General features: G+C 38.1%; 2 protein-coding genes across 2 annotated transcripts; both read left to right on the top strand.

The window, feature by feature from the left end:
• The first annotated feature begins 9,389 nt into the window (after positions 1 to 9,389).
• On the top strand, positions 9,390 to 10,328 carry LOC129497172 (olfactory receptor 148-like). The gene has a single exon (XM_055305828.1). The coding sequence runs from the start codon at positions 9,396 to 9,398 to the stop codon at positions 10,326 to 10,328; it is 933 nt and encodes a 310-aa protein (XP_055161803.1). The 5' UTR covers positions 9,390 to 9,395.
• Positions 10,329 to 20,804: 10,476 nt separating this feature from the next.
• Positions 20,805 to 21,743, top strand: LOC129497174 (putative olfactory receptor 10D4). The gene has a single exon (XM_055305829.1). It carries the CDS (start codon positions 20,808 to 20,810, stop codon positions 21,741 to 21,743), a length of 936 nt encoding a protein of 311 aa, XP_055161804.1. The 5' UTR covers positions 20,805 to 20,807.
• The last annotated feature ends 426 nt before the right edge of the window (positions 21,744 to 22,169 follow it).

Here is a 22,169-nt window from a genome sequence, read left to right as displayed (position 1 = left end):
GACTTTTAATCATAGAAAATAGACTGAGGGGCACTGGAGGGGAGGGGGTGGGGGGACAGGGTAATGTGATGTAATGAGCACCGGGTGTTATATAAGCCTGATGAATCACTGACTCCTACCTCTGTGGAGTCAATAATGCATTGTATGTTAAATTAATTGAATTTATATGTTAATAAATACAATAATAAATTATATGTTAAATTAACTGAATTTAAATAAAAATTTAAAAATAAGTAAAAACAACCTAGGGAGGTAGGTATGCCATTATTTCTATTTTATAAATAAGACAACAAACTCAGAGTAAATATGACTGACATTGCAGAGACCAAGATCAACCTGAGTTTTCATACATATTACCTTTACCTATACATATTCTCAATAGCAATATGATTTTTTCTTTAAGTCTCAGATTTGAATATCATTTTGAAATAAACAAGACATAAGAAACTTGAGCTTATAGTGTCCTTTAGCCAGGAAAATGAGGATAGATATTCTCACTTACTTACATTGTTACCCTCACCATCAAAAACCGTCCCCCCCAAAAAACCCAAAACCAGACACCTTAATTTTATGATCCTTATGCAAAACACATTAACCACCCATGACTGGAAGATTTGGTCCCTGTGAGCATTGCCCTGTCTCCTTGTCCCAACCCCCAGCCCCATGCTGCTAGGAAGGATGCAATCTTGGGACAAATGACTCAAATTAGAGATGGAGAGTTGATGATAATACAGTGCCCATACAGTTTTGGGCCTACTGCACTGTATTATTAGCAGGGCCTAGTGCACAGCAAGCCCTTGATAATTGAATGTGTTACAGTAATATGATGTGACTTGATGTGATTGTTGATGTTACCGTTCAAGCATTTCACTGGTTTAAAAAAAAAAAAATCTCTTCCCTTTATCTACCCTCTGATGTTCCCTTAGTGATTCATCTAAGCCCTCCTATTGTTCTTATCATACTTGAGCCCATTATGTGTTCTTAAAACTTTCAAACCTTTAAGTAACAAAATGCCTAAAATGCATGAAATTATTTGATTCATGAATAGATACATATAAATGCTGATGGTTATATATGCTTAGGTCTTGTGATTGCTATCCATAGTAGACATTGTAAGATAGATTTCAAAAGATCAAATGAATAAATGCTCAGGAATGTACACAAATCTTTCTTTTTAAAGATTTTATTATTTATTTATTTATTTATTTATTTGAGAGAGAGAGAGAGAGAGAGCACATGCAGGGGGAGGAGAAAACAGAGAAGGAAAAACAGGCTCCCTGCAGGGCAAGGAGGCCAATACAGGGCTCCATCCCAGGATTCTGGGATCATGATCTGAGCTGAAGGCAGATACTTAATCGACTCAGCCACTCAGGCACCCCTGTACACAAGTCTTACTCATTTCTATATAATCACTGGTAACTTGCAAATTTATATTTGGAGAGATCACATGAAAACCGAGCCCAAAAGGAACTTACTATATAGATGGATAGATAATAAATAGGATGGATTGAAAAAAAATACAGATCTAGCTACTAGATATTGAATTCTTGTTAGAACCAAGTGTCAAGCAATTTACACAGTAAGATGAACAGCTTTCATTTCAGACAGGGATAATAGCTGTCATCAGAAAACCTCTTACCTGCTTGTCAGAAACTCCTTAGAAGATGTTGACTATTATTTAAGAGTAATAATTGCCATCAACTACAAGCAAACATACTTTGGGCAAATAAGGACAAATAAGTACAAAAGGAGAGAAGCAGAATGAAGCTCATGGGTCTGAATCCCTGAGGATCAATAGAAAGCATACCTTCCTCATCCAGAGGCTCAAAAATTGTACAGAAAACTAGGAATCAGGTTTTGATAGATTTTTTTAAAAGATTTTATTTATTTATTCATGAGAAACTCAGAGAGAGAGGCAGAGACATAGGCAGAGGGAGAAGCAGGCTCCTCACAGGGAGCCTGATCCTCAGACCCCGGGATCACACCCTGGCCAAAGGCAGATGCTCAACCACTGAGCCATCCAGGCGTCCCAGGTTCTGATGTTTTAATATCGACTTGGTTTTGCTATTGAATTCAGTCTATGAGTCTAGGCTCAATTCCTACCACTATTACTTAATAGTTGTGTAATCTCGAGGAAACAACTTCTCTCATGATCCATGTCATCATTTGTGAAGTAGACTAATAATGCCTATCCCATATATATTTTGTGAGGATTACATAAAATATGATTTTTAAAGACATCTGTCACAAGTAGGCACTCTTTAAATGTTAGTTCCACCTTCCCTTTCTTGGGATTTTTCTCCTTTTCTTGGATTACCCTGGTTAAATCCTGAGAGTCTGGAAATTTTATAGCATTTAAATTCTCTGTTCTCTAGAGAAGGATTATTAGAAGCACTACCAGATTTCTTATATTTTTAATGACTCTAGAAAAATTAGTTTTTGTTTTTGTTACTCACCATGTGTTTCACTGTAATTACATGTAGTTAGACAAGACTAAAAATAAAACAAAACAAAAAAACTAAGCTAACAAAGAAAACAAAACTTCATCCTAATATTGGGTAGGGCAGAGTAAGGGGGAGGGATTCTATTAATAAAATTAACATTCCATCTATTTTCAATAATAATCATAGGAGTGAGTAGTTTGTGTTAGGATATGTATAAGCATTATTTCATTAACTCCTCACAATCACTTTGTGAAATACTATTATAACCCCATTTTATAAATGGGTATATTAAGATTCAGAAAGGACTACTGACCTTCTCAAGGACTTAGAGTTAATGAGAAACAAGCCTGTTCTTCACACCAGAAGCTTCAAGGTGGATACTTTTTTCACTATCTTAGAATTTCTTTTACAACCAAAAGAGGTAAGGGAATAGGTAGAAATTGGAGGGGTGAGGAATGGCAGGTCTAATCCCTGAGGTTTGTAAAGAACAAATAGATTCCATGGGAAGTCTCTTCAAAGTAGAAAAAAAGGGTGGTCAAGGGGATCCACAGCTCTTGGACTCCTAATTCCTTTCAAGATTATCTTGATTACCATGTACTACTTTTTCACTCTTAAATTCTCTCAGCACCCAGCATTTAATTGCTCCCTAAGCTCAGAGGGCTTCTGTTTCCCTGAGTCTTGTAATACATCATGGATAGGGTTCCAGAGGGACTATGAGATAATTTAAAATCCTAAAAGGTAGGAGATCATTCTACTTCTGCTAATCTGAGATAATATAATCACACTAGGTAATAGGATGTTCATCAAATGTATAGCATCCTCCCTCTGTGTGAGTCTGAATGCAAAAAGACCATTTGGGGTCTACAGTTAGAGCATCCAAGTCCAATTCCATGCCATCTAGGGAAGACAGACGTTTGAAATGGAGAGCCCCACACCTCTATAGAAGAAACTGAAAATAAAAGGAAGGAAAATTTTGTTTTCCTTACTTGAGCCAGGCATGATCATTTGACCACGTAAGTCTCAGAGCATCTTCCCATCTTTCTCAATTTTTTACTTTGACTGTCACTCTAGAGTCTTGAGTAGCAAGGACTGTTGGAAGAAATCACAGCCAAGGGCTTCCTTCTCATTTTATCCAATGACTATAATCCTTACGTCCATTCACTCCATCAAATAGCATGCAGGAATGCATTCATTTACTCTTTCTTTTGTTCATCAAGACTTAATTCTGCATCTATCATATTCCAAGCACCACATAGTTGCTTAGGATTAAAGAATTCGATGTATTCCCTGACATGGAGAAAATATATTTATTTTAGGAATTATTTATTTATTTGAGAGGGAAGGAGCAGAGGGAGAGGGAAAGATGCAAACACTCCACTGAGCACAGAGCCCAATGTGGGGTTCTATCTTATGACTCTGAGATGATGACCTGAGCTGAAAATCATGAGTCTAATGCTTAAACAACTGAGCCACCCAGGTAGTCCAAGAAAATATATTTCTATGGCATGGAGAAAATAATCCTTCGATACAAAGATATATAAAAGACATTCTCTCAGTTATCTTTCAAATTCTTCAAAGAATGGATATATTTCTTCTTACATACTCCTTTTCCTTTTCCTTTTCCAAAAAATGTAGTATTTCTCAAGGTTTGGCCTCCACACCTCTTTTGGCCTCCTTTACTGTGTTTCCCAGAGTGACCTCATTCAAGTTTAAGACATTGACTATCATCTTCATACAGGTAAGAACTTCCCAAATTCTTTAGCACGAGACTCTCTATAGTATATATAATAATGAACCACAAGGGGGATCCCTGGGTGGCGCAGCGGTTTGGCGCCTGCCTTTGGCCCAGGGTGCGGTCCTGGAGACCCGGGATCGAATCCCACGTCGGGCTCCCGGTGCATGGAGCCTGCTTCTGTCTCTGCCTCTCTCTCTCTCTCTCTCTCTCTCTCTCTCTCTGTCATAAATAAATAAATAAATAAAAATTAAAAAAATAATGAACCACAATATAGCACTTTATTATGTATCAAGATCTTTCATAAACATCATCATAAAAATCTTTACAAAAATTCCATGAAAAGAATATTATTTTAGTTAATCAAAAACATTTAGTGAGTATACACTATATACCAAGCACAATTATAAGAATATCCCACATTTTGGGACACCTGGGTGGCTCAGTTGCTTAAGCATCTGACCCTTGATCTCAGCTCAGGTCTTAATCTCAGGGTTATGAGTTCAAGCCCCATGTTGGGCTCCACACTAGGCATGTAGCCTCCTTAAAAGAGAAAAATATCCCACATTTCAAGGAGCACAGTTTTAGTGGTGCATATTAAAATCCAGATATGTGGGACACAAATGAAGGGCATGATGCTAAGGAGATTACTCAGTGATGTGGTAGGAAGTTTCCTATGTTACTCATACTGTCCTGCTTTAATTATTAATAATGGCCTCTTTGACTCTCAAAAATGTTCTAGTTAGAATGAGAAATTTAGGTAGAGTTTACTGGTACAGAGAATGTTTACATTCTCATTACTCTTCTTTACAGATGAGAAGATGAGGTTCAGAAATTTTAAGTTTCCTACCCATAGTCACACCACCAAAAATCAAAACTTGGACTTCGGTCTTTAGACCTCTAATCCAAGTTCTTTTGATATATCACATTGTTAGGAGTTATTTGGACAGTTAAGTAGATTAGGTAATTAGGACCAGGATCTCTAACAAGAAAATAGAAAGCCAGACAGCCAAGATGAAACTGCACAAGCACCTGTTTTATAGCTTAGACAAGACCACAATAGTATTCTGTCTAGTAGCCTCTGCAGAGATAACTTTTGCAAAACACCCTGAAACAAAATAATTAATCATAAAACATTGATCACTATCACAAGTTGAGGCAATTAGTCTCCAGATGTTAGCTCAAAAGACCATCAACATGTGAGCAATAACCCAATAGGTAAACAGGTACATGATCAAAGCCCTAGTTGGCACACCTTAGCAGCCAATCTACAAAGCCCACCCTCAGATGCTCAAGATAGTTCCCCAAAAGAAATTATAAAAACCCCTAAATTTGAATACCAAAACAGCAACCCTCTTGGGCCCCTTCCCTCTCCGGGAGCTTTGTACTATTGCTCTATAAACTTTGCCTTGCTGCCCACCGCATTCATCTGCTCTCCCTCTCCATTCTTCGAAGCAGCATGACCAAGAACTGCAGGCACCAAGGGAATAAAAATCTTGTAACAATATGGCCCCTGCCCTAGATAAATGTTGGTATTGAGCTGAATTGTCTAAGAAAGTTGTGTCCGTATCTACTAGGGGTGCAACTCTAAATTGCTATTTGATTTATCTTTCTTGGCTCCATGTGCATCTTTGATGCCTGTCTAGTTGCAGAGCTAGAAATGGTGAGGAACCCGAATGTTTAAGATTTTAAAAAGTAACATTTGAAGCTATAGGTATAAATTTTTTTAAATATGGTAAATAAAATCTCAATCTGAAATAGTGTTATTTTCAGGAGATATTTCTCATAATTTTTCTTTGCTTTCAGTTTTTATGCTACAGAAATATTTAAACTGCTTTAGAATAAACAGAAACATCTCGTGCTTTATCTTGCATATCACTGATATCATGAATTAGCATGATCCATATTTTACCATGTTTTGAATGGTTTAGAGAGATGGATGTTTGCATATGAGGTGTAAGGGATGAGGCAGACATTTAAGGCATGGTTCCATTTTTTTCCATCACATGTTTTATTTTTGTACCTCAGCAGAATTTAGAGGAGACCACCATGGGTACCCAGGGATATTTTCTAAACACTTCCTCCAAACCATGAGTTCTTTGGCATTAGCTATGCTCGTATTAATATTAAGTCAGTATATTACAAGAGTGTTTTTACTCTTGCCCAGATTATAGAAATCAGTAACAGTTGCTGGATACCTACAGTATGATAAGACACCACATTAGAAGCCTCATATTGCATTATCCCACTTAATCCACCCAACAATACTTAGAATATTATACCATTCCTATTTTAGAGATTAGTAAAATGAAACATAGAAAAGTCCCAAGATCAGTAAGCAAGAGACTAGATTTATTTGTTAAAGATTTATTTATTTATTTATTTATTTAAGAGGGAGAGAGAGAGCAAGTGTGAGTAGGGGAAGAGGGAGAGGGAAAGAGAGAGAGAATCTCAAACAGACTCCATGCTAAGCATGGAGCCTGATACAGGGCTAAATCTCATGACTCAAGATCATGACCTGAGCTGAAACCAAGGATCAGATGATCAACCAGCTGAGCCACCAGGTGCCCCAAGAGACTAGATTTAAAATTAAATCTATCTGGCATAAAAGTCTTGTCTTTCTTTACCACCGTTCCCTCACAGCAGCTATTCTACTAGTCCTCTCTGTTTATTGAAACTGACTGAAATTGTTCTGAAATTTACAAGGGTGCCTATGTAAAGAGATGGCCAATCCAGAGCAGGGGACCCCGGTGGCCATGCAGTCTTCCTGTAAAAGCTTCAACACAAGTACAAACTGACTTCAGGTTCAGATAAGCTCTCATTGGAAGCACTCAAAAGTCATCTAGGAAAAAAGTGAGGCATACTGGCTTTCCTCCAGCAAGAAACCCAATGAATCAAAGAACTCAATACAAGTCTCTCTAGAGACTCAATACTGTAAGACGGTATTAACAAAGTAAATCAGTTGCATTAATATATTATGATAATGCTGTTCTCACTCTAATTATCACATGAACTAAGATGCATAATCCAAATCTAGAACTTACGGTTGTGTGAATTATTTTTGTCCAATTTTAGTATTTTTGCACTAATTCCTTTCTATGTCCTTTTATTTTTGCTACAGAATGTTCCACCAGTCATATCTTACTCCTTTTCCTTCTTTTCAGGAAGGTCTTCTTCCTTAGCTCTCTACTTCTGTCTATCACTTACATATTTTCCCCCCCAGCAAGAGACAATGATGAGTTGCCAGCAGTTATGAAGATGTTCAAGGTTCATCTTCTCTTTTCTAGGTCGAGAATTAGGTACTCTACATTTCGCTGAGTACCTGAATTTCTTTCATTAGGCATGGACTCTCAAGCCAAAAGGAGGCTCACTACAGCCATTGACTTCCAGGGTTAATAAAAAAAGGCTCACAGTAGTCTAAAGACAAAAGGACTCATTTCAGAGCATTCTAAAATTCTATTCAAATAAACACATTTATTGGGTACTACTATTTTCTAAGTTCTAAAGATAAAGTGCTGAACAAGAATAGACACAGTCTCTTCATTGAATTTACAACCAAACTATATTCATAAACTAATTTCCAACTTTTGTTCATCTACCTACCTAACAAATACTTAAACGCCAACCATTTACAAGCACTGTGATAAATACTGCAGATTTACTGGCAAATTATGGTGTTTACTCTCAGAGGCTTTACAATCTAAAGGAAACTAAATTCAGTACCTTTGGAATTTCTTTGATATCTTTGAATAGTACTAACCTATCTTACTACTTGTCATGTTTTTAGAAGATAAAATGATCAATTAGTAACTTAATTATAAAACAGGATCGGAGAAATCAATCAGGAATTATAATTAGAAGTTAGGAAATTATAACTGACAGTTTTCATATATTTTGGATTTCAAGAAAAAAAAAACGAATCATGAAAGTAAAAACCGAAAGTGAAAACATCATCTCTTTTGGGAAAATTCATAAATAACTTTGAATTCCGGCATTGTAACAGCTGCCCACAGCACGCCCTAGCGGCAGTTCCAGATTCTCAGCACACTGACTTTTCCCTTTAAAGTGACACTCATTCTGACTCATAGAAGCAGAGTCAGAATGGTGGTTGCCAGGGGCAGGGATGAGAGAGAAAATGGGAGCAGATCAAAGGGTATAAAGTTTCAGTAAGGCAAACTGAATAAAGTCTAGAGATCTGCTGCACAATATCGTGCTTATAGTTAACAATAATGTACACTTAAAAATCTGTTAAGAAAGTAGGTCTCATTGTAAATTTTCTTACCAGAATCAAAAATAAATAAATAAAAAGTGGAAAACACAAAACAGTTGCAAAATTGATATATTTTTATTGCACTAAGGATCCAAAATTCTGATTGTTAGCAAAGATTAAATATCCTATAGCTACATCTTTATATGTGATATAACTTCACTAAAACCTACCTTCTCCATAATACAACTTAGCTGCTAATCTCTAAACCACCTAAAATCCCAAGATGACATCCAGATTCAGTTTCTTTACAGTCAAATGAGCATCGCCAAATAAGAAAATGCCCAGATTAAGGAATATACTCAATTAAGATAATATTAATACAATCCAAACACTAATGCTCATTGCACTGAATCACAATCCATTGCTGTCATCAAAGGTGTGGGTGCCCACATTAACCTTTGATGAATACTCAGGGCATTGGATGATGTCTTTGAGTTACTGCAGGCATGTTCTGAAAAGGAATCAGGAGGATGAGGCTTCAGGCTAGTCTATTTGGAGGCATTTATTGCTGTATAATTGGTTATGGATATTAATTAAATTACGTTCATAGTTTGATATTGAGGTCTTTGTCCCCTTAGCCCATCCAGTATTTCACCATGGTGGTGTTTCATATTGCTTTGTATCCATATTCATGAAGGAAGATGATATCTTGAGATATAAAAGCATAGATTTGTCTTACCATCCCCTAAATGTCTTTGGCGGAATCCTGAATTCTTAATTTCAGCATCATATTTATATTTAAACAAAGGCTGGAGCATCTGGCTGGCTCAGTTGGCAGAGCATGGGACTCCTGATCTTGGGGTTCTAAGTTCAAGCCCTATGTTGTGTGTAGAGATTACTCAAAAATAAAATCTTAAAAAAAATTGATGGTGATGAATGTGTTGGTATTGTGTCTGCCATGAGTCAGCCTCCACATTCATGGTTTCACCATCTTGTCTGCTCCAGGAACATGAGGAATCACACAGAGCTCCGTGAGTTTATTCTACTGGGAATACCTCAGACAGAGGGAATGGAGACTGTGCTATTTGTCATCTTCTCACTTATTTACCTCTTCACCTTGCTGGGCAATTTACTCATCCTTACAGCAGTTGTTTCTTCCTCTACCCTTCACACCCCTATGTACTTCTTCCTGGGACTCCTATCTATTTTTGACATGTTGTTCCCATCTGTAACCTGTCTCAAGATGCTGTTCTATCTCTCTGGCCAAAGTCACGCCATTTCTTACGAGGGCTGTGTTGCACAGCTCTTTTTCTACCATTTCCTGGGGTCTACTGAAGGGTGCCTCTATTCTGCGATGGCATATGACCGCTTTGTGGCTATCTGCCACCCCCTGAGGTATATGCTCATCATGAGACCTGGGGTCTGTGTTGGCTTGGTCATGGCAACCTGCTTCGTGGGTTGTCTTCAAGCCACCATCCTGACCTCCTTCACCTTTCAGTTAACATACTGTGGCTCCAACCTGGTGGACTACTTTTTCTGTGATATTCCTGCTGTCTTACCCCTGGCCTGTGCTGACAGCTCCCTGGCCCAGAGAGTGGGCTCCACTAATGTTGGGTTTCTGGCTTTAATGCTCTGGTTCAGTGTTTGTGTCTCCTACACACGCATTGGGATTGCCATTCTGAGAATGCGCTCGGCAGAGGGCAGGCAGAAAGCTTTCTCCACCTGCAGTGCCCACCTCACTGCAATCCTCTGTGCCTATGGTCCTGTGATCATCATTTATCTGCAGCCCACACCCAACCCCTTGCTTGGGGCTATGGTGCAGATATTAAATAATATTGTGTCACCCATGCTGAACTCATTAATCTATTCCTTAAGAAACAGAGAAGTGAAAAATTCCCTGAAAAGAGTGTTCCACAATCTAGTATTTATTTCTCCGGAATAAATTATGGACTTTTAAAAATGGATTTTGGAAATTTATTTCTCAATATCATCCACATAGTTCCTCCTCTCAAATAAATAGAAGAAAATGCTGCCTTGAAAGCATTATATTTTGTTTGCTTAATAAGATTTTCTATGTTTGTGTGTCTCTGCAACCCCTGGGGCCCTATAAATAAGTCTACAATCAATGTCATCCTCAGTGACTTATTCCTAGATAAGGAATCCATGGGGCATAGCAAGCAGCTGGAGATAGATTTCTTATTTTTCTAATGGGCAGCCAACTTTGTCTGGTTGAGGACAGTGAGGATCTGTGGTGGTCCAAGAAACACACCTCATTAGTCCACCTCTGTGCCAGATCACTCTTCATTTCATTTCTCTTGCTGAGCTTGGAATATTCTTCTTTTATACTTATAAACATTTAAGTTCCTCCGTGTTGCCAAGAATAGTATTAATTAACATTTATAGAGTATGATCTGCTTTCCAGGCATTATGATGATTATAATCACTTTCATATAATAGAGTTTCCATTTTGTAAAAACAAAACAAAACAATCAAACAAAAATAGCTTTGAGGATTAAAGATTTTAAATAATGGACCCCATATTGCACAGTAAGTAGTACATCAAACTTGAACTCCAGTTAACTCCCAAGGCTCTACATTGAATTCCTCATTTACATAAATCCCCTAAAAGTCCTGCCTGGCAATTTACTCAACCTCATTACCCCTTTCCAGAGCTCATGATACATAGAAGGTGTTAAATAAATAACTGGGAAAATATGCACTGACAAAGGTCGTGTTTCTATGTCAACTTCACCATTATCCATTTATTTGTAACTCCCCATTCTCCCATATGTGATTAGTGACACTGAGCTATAGTAATAATTATCTTGCTCTTTATAACACATCTAGTTATAGTAAAGCCAGGCCTAGACCAACCCTATTAATGCCTGTTGTCCTGGTTTTCCTACTACCCCATCCTGCCAATGTTACTCCTTAGAGTAAAAGGATTAGAAAAGTGGGTATGGTGTATCTTCCTGTCCTGTGCAGTTTGAAGTGAAGGTGATCTAATCATGGGGTTCAATTACCATGATCATCTGGTTCTCCCACCAACTTACATTTTCCAACTTGATCTCCAGTAATACTGGAGTCGATAATTATTTTTCAATTTTTTTCCAGAATCTAGGGAGAAAGAAGGTATTATTTACTAGAGAGCTCATGGACATACTACCTCTTAGTTTTCATAACACTTTAGTGATTTGTAGTTTGTGCATTCCCTTTTTACTCACAAATCTTATTTGAAACCATTAAAACAAAACAAAAAAGTGAAAATCTCAAATAAAATGTATTGCTGCCCTTACAAAAGGCATGAGACAAAAAGACTGTAAATAAATGATTTAAGGTGCAATGTAAGAGTTCTATGATGCCTCCTAACCTGGTTAACTAAAATTTAGATCACATGGAATTTTATTCCCACACTTTGAAAATGCCTATCCTACATAATATGCTGGATCCAAGCAATTCTAGTATTAGTGTGCTGTCCCATCAATGCTAGCTATTGGTGGAAGAACTTGCTGTGATATCTACTAAAGCCTGGTTGGTGTTGACAGACATATATTCATCACACTAATATTGATACTCATTCAATAGACTCTTTTCTGTCTTATTTACTGTTATGTATTCAGAACATAGCCCAATGACATAGTAAGCATCCAGTGTAAGTGTGTTGAATGAATGAATGAAGACTATTAACCATTCAAATGATAACATATTACATATTTATTCACACAGAAAGAACATGAGTGAAATAATCAGAATGCATGACAACAACAGGCACTAGTTTAACATAGATCCACATTTAAGTAAAATTAAAGGTATATAATTTAAGGTGACATGTCAATGAACTCTGATCACTTTTTTATCACTTCTAAATCATTGTTGTAATGACTGTTTGAAATTGGGGAAAAAGAAACAAAACATTCAAAACAGTTTAAATCTTTCCTATATCTAAAACTTTAGCCAAGCATTCAACGTGACATCTCATTTAAAACATCTGTACGCATACACATGTGCAAACCACTTCTTAAAATCTTACTCCATCAAGAAAAATCCTATTTCATCAAAAACAACAACAAAAACAAATAACTTGATCTAGAAATGGGTAGCTCCATTTTTAACTAGACACTTCTCCAAAGAAGACATACATAGGCCAACAAGCCTATCAGTATCCCTAATCATTAAGAAAATGTAAATCAAACTCACAATGAATCATCCCCTCATACCCATTAGATGACTATTTCTTAAAAAGGAAAATAATAATTGTTAGCAAGGATGTGTAGAAATTGGAAACTCTGTCCCCTGTAGATATAAATGTAAAATGGTGTGGCCAGTGTGGAAAATAGTATGGTGCTTCCTCAATAAATTTAAAATTACCAAGTGATCCAGCAATTCCATTTCTGAGTATATATCAAAAAGAATTGAAAGCAAGGTCTTGAAAAGATATTCATATTCCTTGCATGTTCATTCACAATAGCCAAAAGTAGAAGCAATCCAAGTATCCATTGATAGCAAGTGGATAAACAAGACGCAGTATATACATACACGGAATATTATTCAGCCTTAAAAAAGAAGGAAATTCTGACACATATTATGACAGGGATAAACTTCAAGGATGTTAAGTGAAATACACTAGTCACAAAAAAGCAAATGCTGTGTGATTCCAGTTATATGAGGCACTTAGAGTAGTCAAATTAATAGAAAAAGAAAGTAGAATAGTGGTTGCCAAAGGCGAGGAGAGGGGAAAATGGGTAGTTGTTTAATGGGTATAGAGTTTCAGTTACACAAGTTTTGCAAAACATTCTGGGGATTGGTTACACAACAGTACAAATACACTCAACACTAACGAACTGTACACGTACAAATGCTGTAGGGGCGCCTGGGTGGCTCAGTCGGTTAAGCCTCGACTCTTGACTTTGGCTCAGGTCATGATCTCAGGGTTGTGGGATGGAACCTTGTATTGGTTCCAGGCTCAGGACGGAATCTGCTTGAGATTCTCATCCCCTGCCTCTCCCTCTCCTCCTTCCCCTGCTCATGCCCACTCACTCTCTCTAAAATAAATAAATAAATATTTTTTAAAATGGCAAAGATAGCAAATTTTGTGCTATGTGTAATTTTCCACAACTTAAATCTGCTTATCCAGTTTTCACCTATCCTATGGTTTTTGAGTTTGCTGGTTCTCTCTCTTGTCTTGCAACTACATATACTGCTGAACCCTCTCAGATCATAGTTTAATTGCTAAATACCTCAGTTTGGTGTGGGCAGAGAAGATATGTAGCCTAAGGTAGCCTTCAGGGGATCTGCCTAGAGTTGCCATTTACTGCCCCTACCAAGCTCTATACAGTTGGTTTGTGTATATTATCTAATTTATCTATGTAAGAATGTGGAGATCATTTTACAAAAGGTGAAACAAGGTTTCGGGTAAATTCCCTTAAGTCACAGTTTGCTCATAGATAGAACTGGGATTTTAGCTCACATCTTCACACAGCTGTACGTAGTCTAGCAATTTTGCTGAAATCTTTTTTAAAGATTTTATTTATTTGTTCATGAGAGACACAGAAAGGCAGAGACATAGGCAGAGGGAGAAGCAAGCTCCCCAGGTAGAGCCCGATAAGGGACTCCATTTCAGAACCCCGGGATCACAACCTGAACTGAAGATATACACGCTCAACCACTGAGCCACCCATCTGTCCCTCGCTGAAAGGTCAAATAAATATTTGACCTTCTACACACACAGCCCAAAAAATCTTCCAGTTTTTTTTTTTCCTTTTACTATTTCTGATGTATGAGAGCGGTCCCACATTATTTATTATTTCTGTCTTTAAGTTCTCCAAAAATACCTTCTCTTAACCAACTGTAACTTTTCCTTTTATTTTCCACAAGTTACTCCGGGGCTTTTCTATTTTTCATGAATCGTTTCTTTCTAGCTTCTCTAGCCCTCTTCTTACCCAGTATATTGACTCTATGAAACAAAGGCCCAGAGAATATGGCAAAGACAAAATTCCCATGGGAGGTGGAAATCACAAAAAGATTGTGAATACATATACCTTATTTTTTATCTTCATATAAATGTATCTGTTTGTAAATGGATGATTGAAAGAGTAGTCACCCAAATAATAAAAATGAATAATCCAATTTTGGGTGATTTCCACTTTCTTCTCTATGGTTCTGCATTACCCTCATGATTTTGCAATGAGAATGTAACATTTATTTTTTAAAAGAGCTATTTTCAAGAGAAAAAAGAAAAAAGACACCTTATTATGGGATCAAGTGAGGCTGATTATTCAAACCAGAAAATTTTAAGGCAAAAAAAAAAAAAAAAAGAAGAAGAAGAATTACTTTGGGGGAAAAAATGGACAGTGATTTCTAAAACCAACAGTGTAATGTGTATTATGTTATATTATATTGTTAAATGGTATCCAAACTAATTTCTAATAAAATATTCTAATCCCATGGATTGTGGTTCTATTTTTCCCCTCCTCATTAGTTTCTGTCCTCAGTTGGCTACAATCGTCTAAGTGTTTCCAGAAGATACGCATGTGGGTGCTTTACCTGATTATCAGAATCAAATTTTGGTTCTTGGTGTATGTTCAGGTACAGAAACTTAAAAAGCAAAAAATGAATTCTGCTCTGATGTCGTCAGATTAAACTAAAGCAAGGCATTAATCCACACGCAATCTCAGTAAGCATCTCACTGAACTAGTTGACTATCTTTTCTCCTTTTTTCCTGACCAAGTATCTCAAATTCTGTAGTGCAAAGATCTGCCTTATTTATCGCCCTCAGTGTATTCTCGCTCACTTCAATAGCTGGGATTATCTCCTCATATTCCCTCACTCCCATAAAACACTCAAATGCAATCCTGCTGAAAACCCTCTTACTGTTTCTTAAAGCTCCTCATAGAAACCTTCCATCGCCTTTACAGTGACGGGCCAGGCCCTGGTAATCATTTCCCACTTGGCCTCTAAAGCCTGATCTCACAGTTCTTTTCCTCTCTTTCCTTGAGTTTCTCAAATGGGCTCAAAGCCTTTGCATGTGCTTTGCCCCCACCTAGAATGGGCTGTGCTTTCCCCTTCCTGCACCTTTACTCACTCTTCAGGTCTCAGCTCAGATAACATTTTCCCAAGGAAGTCCTCCCCAACCTTCAGGGAGCACCACCTCGCTACAAATCCTAATGTGCACACATGTTTACTGACAGGAAGGAGGAACGTGAGCGAACACAAATACTCTCCCATTATCACTTTTCAATCCGTTGAACTTTTCTTCCTAGCATTTGCCGTATTAAATAATTATAAGTTATGTATGATTAGTTGGTTAATGCCTTTCTTCTTTTACTAGACTGTAAGGTCTCTGAGGGCAGAGACCAAGGATAATCCCTGTTCACCAGGACATAGTAGTTTTATTTTTTATTTTTATTTTTTTCATTCATTTGAGAGAGAGAGAGAGAGAAAAAAAAATGAGTGAGGGGGAGGGGCAGAGGGAAAACAGACTCCCTGCTGAGCAGGTGGCAGGACACGAGATTTGATCTCAGGACTCGATATGGGATCGAGTGAGGATCATGACTTGAGCCAAAATCAGATGCTTAACCAGCTGAGCCACCCAGGTGCCCCAGAATTTAGCAGTTTTAGCACATCACTGCAGCTGCTACTAAATTTGGGGGGAATTAATAAATGACGTCATTGAAACTTCTCATTTGTTTACATCACTTTCTTTCCTCTTGTCAACATTTCTTGTCTTAGCTTCTTATTAGTTTAGATTTATTATTATTATTATTATAAATAGTTCCAAAGTACTCAAACCCTTCCCTCCATCATGTCTTCCTACCCAGTCTTCAGTGATCCCATCTACTTCCTCCATTCCTAAAACCATCCTGTTAGGCTTTCTTAGAGAAAAATCACAAACCAGGCAGTTTAGCAATACTATACATTCATGGTTACCTATCTCAAGTGTTTGCTAACAATCCTATTAATTTTCTTTATTGGGGTTGCTCTCATGCCCTATTGGAATGGCTGTTTTTATAGGCTTAGCACATAGACTACTACCTAACTGCTAGGTTCTATCCTAGAGAGAGGGAGAGGCAAACCAAGAAACAGACTCATAACTATAGAGAATAAACTGATGGTTACCAGAGAGAGTGGGGTGAGGGGATGGGCAAAATCAGCGATGGGGATTAAGGAGGGCACTTGTGTTGAGAACCAGGTGATGTATGGAAGTGTAAAGTCACTATTTTGGACACCTAAAACTAATACTACACTCTATATTACCTAACCAGAATTCAAACAAAAAAAATGTTTTAAAAGCAAACAACAAAATAAACAAGCAAAGAAGAATAAAAGCTGCCTTTACATCTTCTAAGCACAACATCTCCAAAGAAACGAGAGGTTTAAATGATACATTGGACCAGATAGATTTCACAGATATCTACAGAACTTTACATCCAAACTCAACTGAATACACATTCAAAGGACATGAAGAGAAATCTCACAGAGGAAGACATAGACATGGCCAACATGCACATGAGAAAATGCTCTGCATCACTTGCCATCAGGGAAATACAAATCAAAACCACAATGAGATCCCACCTCACACCAGTGAGAATGGGGAAAATTAACAAGGCAGGAAACAACAAATGTTGGAGAGGATGCGGAGAAAAGGGAACACTCTTACACTGTTGGTGGGAATGTGAACTGGTGCAGCCACTCTGGAAAACTGTGTGGAGGTTCCTCAAAGAGTTAAAAATAGACCTGCCCTATGACCCAGCAATTGCACTGTTGGGGATTTACCCCAAAGATACAGATGCAATGAAACGCCGGGACACCTGCACCCCGATGTTTATAGCAGCAATGTCCACAATAGCCAAACTGGAAGGAGCCTCGGTGTCCATCGAAAGATGAATGGATAAAGAAGATGTGGTTTATGTACACAATGGAATATTACTCAGCCATTAGAAACAACAAATATCCACCATTTGCTTCAACGTGGATGGAACTGGAGGGTATTATGCTGAGTGACGTAAGTCAATCGGAGAAGGACAAACAGTGTATGTTCTCATTCATTTGGGGAATATGAATAATAGTGAAAGGGAATAGAAGGGAAGGGAGAAGAAATGTGTGGGAAATATCAGAAAGGGACACAGAACATAAAGACTCCTAACTCTGGGAAACGAACTAGGGGTGGGGGAGGGGGAGGAGGGCGGGGGGTGGGGGTGAATGGGTGACGGGCACTGAGGGGGACACTTGACGGGATGGGCACTGGGTGTTATTCTGTATGTTGGTAAATTGAACACCAATAAAAATTAATTTAAAAAAAAAAGCTGCCTTTACAGGTGAAGCCTCAAGGCCAAGAATTAATGTTATTTATTGCTACGCAAAATGCAACCACAAAACTTAGCAGCTTAAATAACAATCTATTAAAATAAAAACCACATAGAAATTTTGCTTAACAATGCAGATAAAAGGGCAGCCCTGGTGGCGCAGCGGTTTGGCGCAGCCTGGGGTGTGATCCTATAGACTCCGGATGGAGTCCCACATTAGGCTCCCTGCATGGAGCCTGCTTCTCCCTCTGCCTGTGTCTCTGCCTCTCTCTCTGTGTCTATGAATAAATAAATAAAATCTTTTAAAAAAACAATGCAGATGAAATACAACTTGCAATTATACTTTTGTTGCTTATGATAATTCTAGAACATCTTCACACTTTCTAGAGGAAAAATAAGAAAACTTCCTGAGTTATTCTATGAAAGTCTGTCCTATTGAGATCTGATCACCATTCTGTAATAGGTATCATCACTGAAAGCAGCTGACCTTTTGGGAATGTAGACTATTTGTGTTTTCACTGGGATTGTGATATTAATTTAGCACAAGATCATCTTGATTCTCAATGTTTGGGTTGGACATCTATGACAGTCCATGGCATATGTCTTCCCTAAATAAATTGTTACCAGACCAAGACAAATTTAATGGTATTTCATTTCCTACTCAAAGGCATATTTACCATCTTTTTTTTAAACCATCTTTTCTATTTGTACACATTACTTTTTCAAGGCAGTCGTCATGCCTCAAAACATTAAAGACAAGAATAAACAGAATAGTAGAATTATGAACTTTTACATCCTTTTACCATTAGGTAGATGTGCAAAAAAAGACATTAAGTTTACTTTTCACATCGAAATTTCAGAAGTATGTGGAATACTGTACCCACCTAAACACTTCTTAAACACTGAATCTTGAAGATCAAAAATTATATGGCGAGCTCCATGATTTGTTTTTTGATCTTAACTTTCCTCATCTGTAGAAGACTCATCAGAGTTTTATGAGGTTTAAATAAAACACTGTCTCTCAGACTCTTACATTTTTTGAGCAGAGGGTCTATATCTGACCACTCCTTCCCTGACCTTTCTGGATTTCCAATAATTGATGCCCTGCCTGTCATAACTGGTATTTGTTGGAATAAATGAATCATGTATGTGCAAATAAGCAAATGAATGAATGCGTTTAATGAGGAATTTGGTAAGCCACCCCCTACCCCCGCCAAAAAAATACTTCTAGCATATAAAGGTATTTAACTTGGAAGCTTGAACAAATGCCAAGTGGTACGAGACAGATGATTCGAGTGATAGCTAAACTTTCTCTTAGCCTCTTAGCATGCTTCTTCCCCCTATTTCCTGGCAATAAGCCTTTCCACTACCCTTTGGAGAACTGCTCATCTCCATTTCACTGTACTCTGTACCCTGGCCACAGAGGTAAGCATGTGACCCAGCCAAGGAAATCATATTTGAATCTGGAGCTGAAGCATGTGCAAGCAAAAGGCAGCTGAGGTTGAATCATCTGGTGGTGATTCCCCGGGGGCTGCTCCACAAATTCTTACTGTTGAGGGCCCTGGAGCTACCCTAGTTCCACACTTCCATGAGCCTAGTTTTTCACTCATTTATTTCATTCTCTGGGTTACCCCAGTTGCTGTTGTTTGCACTCAGTCAATCCTATCATACGGTGCAAGAAAATAACATAATTTGTTTATTAAAATAACACACATGAAAGAGTAAGAAATACATAAATGTAAATGTAAAATGTGTAATACATGCACCAAATGAATTTTTTATAATTCTTATTCCACTGAAGTATATTTTACAATGGAAATCATGAAAGATTTCACCTTTAGTAACTTTTCTTCCCTGCCCCACCCCATCTCTAAGGTCCAATTAGTCTAAGTAGCTAATTGCTCTCTTGTTCAAGAGGGTCCCAGACTTGAGGGATTAATACCCAAAGGAAGACAAAGTTATTTAAAATCGCCTGTATTTGGGAATGATAGCAATTCCTAGAGTCAGAGAAGTCTATGAGGGAGTTAAAGCACATTTAGGTCTGTGACATTCTCTATTGGAAGTGACTGAGAAGAGAAGAATTCAGGATATCCACCTGCAAACTCTAAGCAGATGGCGGTTTAGCAGAGGAGGGCTCCTTCCTTCACTGGAGTGCATTCAGTAGCACCAGCCAGTTACATTCCCCATTTGCCATGTAAGTGCCCAGAGTTTTCCCTTTACTTCTCTTATTTTGGCTCTCACTCTTTCTCTCCCCTCACAATCACCAAAGAATTAAAAAGTAGATGATAGATAGGTAGGTAAAGGGCTTAGGCAACAGCATTCACGAGTTGATCTATAACTTAAAGATCTCACTGTATTGGAAAAGTTAAAACAAGTTGAAAAAGATATCAGAATTTTTTAAAATATGGAAATTGGACAGGAACTTCTAACGATCACCCCTGTGCCTTTTGCTGCCATAAAATTAGGCTATTCCTTAACTGGGGTCTGATTAGACAATTATAGACTCTGGAGACTGGATTGGAGACTACCAGTTATGTGCTCTAAAACCTAGAGCACATGGACCCTGTTCATATAATCTTGGCTTCATGAAGAGCTATCTGAGACCTTTTTTTGGATAGTTTTCCATTGTTGACCTCATACCTAAGGAGACGATGTGGGAAAAATTCTGTATCTTTTGTACGTATGACTTATCGGTTCATAAATGATTTTTGGAGAGCTAATGTGACCAAATTGTCTTAGATGAATATAAGAAACTTGGATGGGACCTTGTTTGTGACAAAGACATTGAGTCTTCATAGCTGTCCTCTTAGAATCACAAAGTAGCACTAGGAATCAAAGCAATTGGGTAGCGTACTACATGAGTAGTGGAAGATAGGAGACTGGTCAGATAGGGCTTCTTGGTGAGACTGTAGTAAGGAGCATCCAAATAGAAACTGCACCTGCAGAAAGATACCCAATATGGAGAGAGAAGCAGGCAGATCAAGCACTACTCTGTAAACATCTGGATCCTTTGGCTCCTTTTCCACTTCACTGAATTAAACACAGTTAATTTACATACATATTAAATTTAACCACAGATTTCTTTCCACAGACACCCAAGAGTTGATTCCTCCATAAAAATGAGAAATCACACATTGGTGACTGAATTCATCCTGTTGGGAATCCCTGAGACAGAGGGCCTAGAGACTGTCCTCTTTTTCCTGTTCTCCTCGTTATACTTATGCACTCTCTTGGGAAATGTGCTCATCCTTACAGCTATCGTCTCTTCCTCTCGGCTGCACACTCCTATGTATTTTTTCTTGGGAAATCTTTCCATGTTCGACCTGGGTTTCTCTTCAACAACTGTTCCCAAGATGCTGTTATACCTGTCAGGGCAGAGTCAAGGTATCTCTTTTCAGGGCTGCATGTCCCAGCTCTTCTTCTATCATTTCCTGGGCTGCACTGAGTGTTTCTTGTACACAGTGATGGCCTATGACCGCTTTGTTGCCATATGTTATCCTTTGAGATACGTGGTCATCATGAACCACAGGGTCTGCTCCATCTTGGCCACAGGGACCTGGATGGGTGGTTGTGTTCACGCCATTATTCTAACCTCTCTCACTTTCCAGTTGACCTACTGTGCCTCTAATGAGGTGGACTACTACTTCTGTGACATAACTGCAGTCCTACCTCTAGCCTGTGGTGATACATCTCTAGCCCAGAGGGTAGGTTTCACAAATGTTGGTCTTCTGTCTCTCATTTGCTTTTTTCTCATCCTTGTTTCCTACACTCGCATTGGGATCTCCATATCAAAAATCCATTCTTCAGAAGGCAGGCAGAGAGCCTTCTCCACTTGCAGTGCCCACATCACTGCAATTCTTTGTGCTTATGGACCAGTAATCTTCATCTATCTCCAGCCCAATCCCAGTGCCTTGCTCGGTGCAATAATTCAGATATTGAATAATCTTGTAACCCCCATGCTGAACCCACTCATCTACAGCCTGAGGAATAAGGATGTAAAATCAGCCCTGAGGAATGTACTTCATAAGAGAGGCTTTGCTGTGGAGAATAAGTGAGAAAAACCTAAAGCTTTGCTGGGCAAAGTTTGATTCTCCATTTCTTAGGACAAATTCCCATTTGCAGGTTCCAAGGTATTTAAATTAAATATGCTCTGAGTCAATCTACTAATTAACTTCACTAAGTTTTAAAATATGTGCCTATTTCCTGTTTCCCTCTATTTTATAATGAAAGATGATTAATAGGGTCACTTTACATAGAATGAGCTGATTCTTACGCTTCATGGAATTCTTTCCCAGAACCACCATCATCCCTGAAGCATTTCTTAGTTGTTTAAATCTCTGAAAATTAAGAGAACATATTTTCTTTCTCATAATCTCAGTTAAAAGCACATTCACAAAAATCTAGAGAGAGGGAAGGTTGGAAAGAAAGTCAAGAAAGCTCAGAATAAAACAGAATATCAGAACTCAATATCCTTCCTTTTT

The sequence above is a fragment of the Nyctereutes procyonoides genome, unplaced genomic scaffold (genome assembly GCF_905146905.1).
Source record: "Nyctereutes procyonoides isolate TBG_1078 unplaced genomic scaffold, NYPRO_anot_genome, whole genome shotgun sequence".
Classification (NCBI taxonomy): Eukaryota; Metazoa; Chordata; class Mammalia; order Carnivora; family Canidae; genus Nyctereutes; species Nyctereutes procyonoides.
Note: the sequence above shows the minus strand (reverse complement) of the source record. Positions and strands in the feature narration are given on the sequence as shown.